This window comes from Chrysemys picta, chromosome 1, assembly GCF_011386835.1.
Source record: "Chrysemys picta bellii isolate R12L10 chromosome 1, ASM1138683v2, whole genome shotgun sequence".
Lineage (NCBI taxonomy): Eukaryota > Metazoa > Chordata > Testudines > Emydidae > Chrysemys > Chrysemys picta.
Genome location: NC_088791.1, coordinates 354,814,678 through 354,816,173, shown reverse-complemented (window position 1 = coordinate 354,816,173; position 1,496 = coordinate 354,814,678). Strand labels below are relative to the sequence as shown.

General features: G+C 50.1%; 1 protein-coding gene across 1 annotated transcript; it reads left to right on the top strand.

Moving 5' to 3' along the window:
• Positions 1–229: 229 nt before the first annotated feature.
• Positions 230–1,228, top strand: LOC135972399 (olfactory receptor 52M1-like). Its single transcript, XM_065550359.1, has one exon. The coding sequence runs from the start codon at positions 230–232 to the stop codon at positions 1,226–1,228; it is 999 nt and encodes a 332-aa protein (XP_065406431.1).
• Positions 1,229–1,496: the final 268 nt, after the last annotated feature.

Below are 1,496 nucleotides of genomic sequence, written 5' to 3'. Positions count from 1 at the left end.
TGATGTGTAGGAATTATAGAGCAGGGAGCCCCATAAAATATGCAATTGGCATTAGTAGGGTCAGTTCTTCATAATTCATTTTTCAGTGTGCAAAGAGCACCCAATCTGCTTCGCTCATGAGAAAACCCTCCAGTACTGTATGTAGTCTCTCATAGTCACATTGTTTCTCCCTTCAGGTATTTTTACTGCAACCATCACCCAAGACCCTGGGCAGGGGAACATACGGTATATGCAAGAGACACCATTCTGCCTCAGATTTCGACATCTTCTCCCCTACTCCATGTCAGAGTCCAACACAACTGACTTCATCAACCCCTCCACCTTCATCCTGCAGGGCATTCCTGGCCTGGAGGCGGCCCACGTCTGGATCTCCATCCCCTTCTGCACCATGTACATCATAGCCATCTTGGGGAACTTTTCCATCCTGTTCACTGTGAAGAGGGAGCCGAGCCTCCATGAGCCCATGTACTATTTCCTCTGCATGCTGGCTGTCAATGACCTGGTCGTGTATACATCCATCCTGCCCAAAATGCTGGCAGTCTTCTGGTTCAATTCCAGGGAGATCGATTTCAGTGCTTGCCTCACCCAGATGTACTTCATTCTCATCTTCTCTGTGATGGAGTCTGGAATCCTTGTGGCCATGGCTTTTGATCGCTACGTTGCCATCTGCCACCCCTTGAGACATTCCACGATCCTGACAAACCCCCTGGTGGCCAAGATTGTTCTGGCTATGGTGCTGCGTGGTTGCATAGTTGTATTGCCCATTCCATTCCTGGTAAGGCAGTGGCCTTATTGCAGAACTAACATCATCCCCCAGCCGTACTGCGCACACATAGCTGTGGTGAACCTGGCCTGTTCTGACACCCGTGTTAGTAGTTACTACGGCCTCTTTGTGCAATTCTGTGTGATGGGTCTGGATGGGATTTTTATCGGGGTGTCCTACACCCAGATCCTCAGGGCCATCTTCATCCTCCCCACAAAAGACGCGCGGCTCAAGACTTTGGGGACCTGTGGTTCCCACCTATTTCTCATTTCAGTCTTTTACATCCCAGGTGTCATCATCTCCCTCATGAACAGATTTGCCCAAAATGTGCCCCTGAATTTCCATGTTCTCATTGCTACGGTGTCTGTCTTGATGCCCCCCACGCTAAACCCCATCATATATGGTGTGAGGACCAAACACATCCGGGGCAGGCTGCTCCGCCTCTTTACTCATAAAGAGACCTAAAGTTTTCTCCTGGTGCTCTGGCTCTCAGACCGAGCTCTGTGCAGAGCTGGCTGGTGACATTCTGCTGGGCCCCCCTTCCCGCAATCACTGACTGGACAGTCAAAGTGACATTAAACCCTTTCCTGACCTTGCTCTGCTCTGTCTGCATGACAAACCGAGGAATCTTTTTGTGTACAACTCATTCTCCTATAATGTTGCCACCTTTCTAATGGCTGTTAACTGGATCTCTGAGGCCCCGCGACCTGCGCTGCCTAATGCACAAGACCCT

Excerpts from the sequence above, each read along its gene's own strand:
- LOC135972399 (XM_065550359.1), top strand. The coding sequence starts at position 230 with ATGCAAGAGACACCATTCTGCCTCAGATTTCGACATCTTCTCCCCTAC.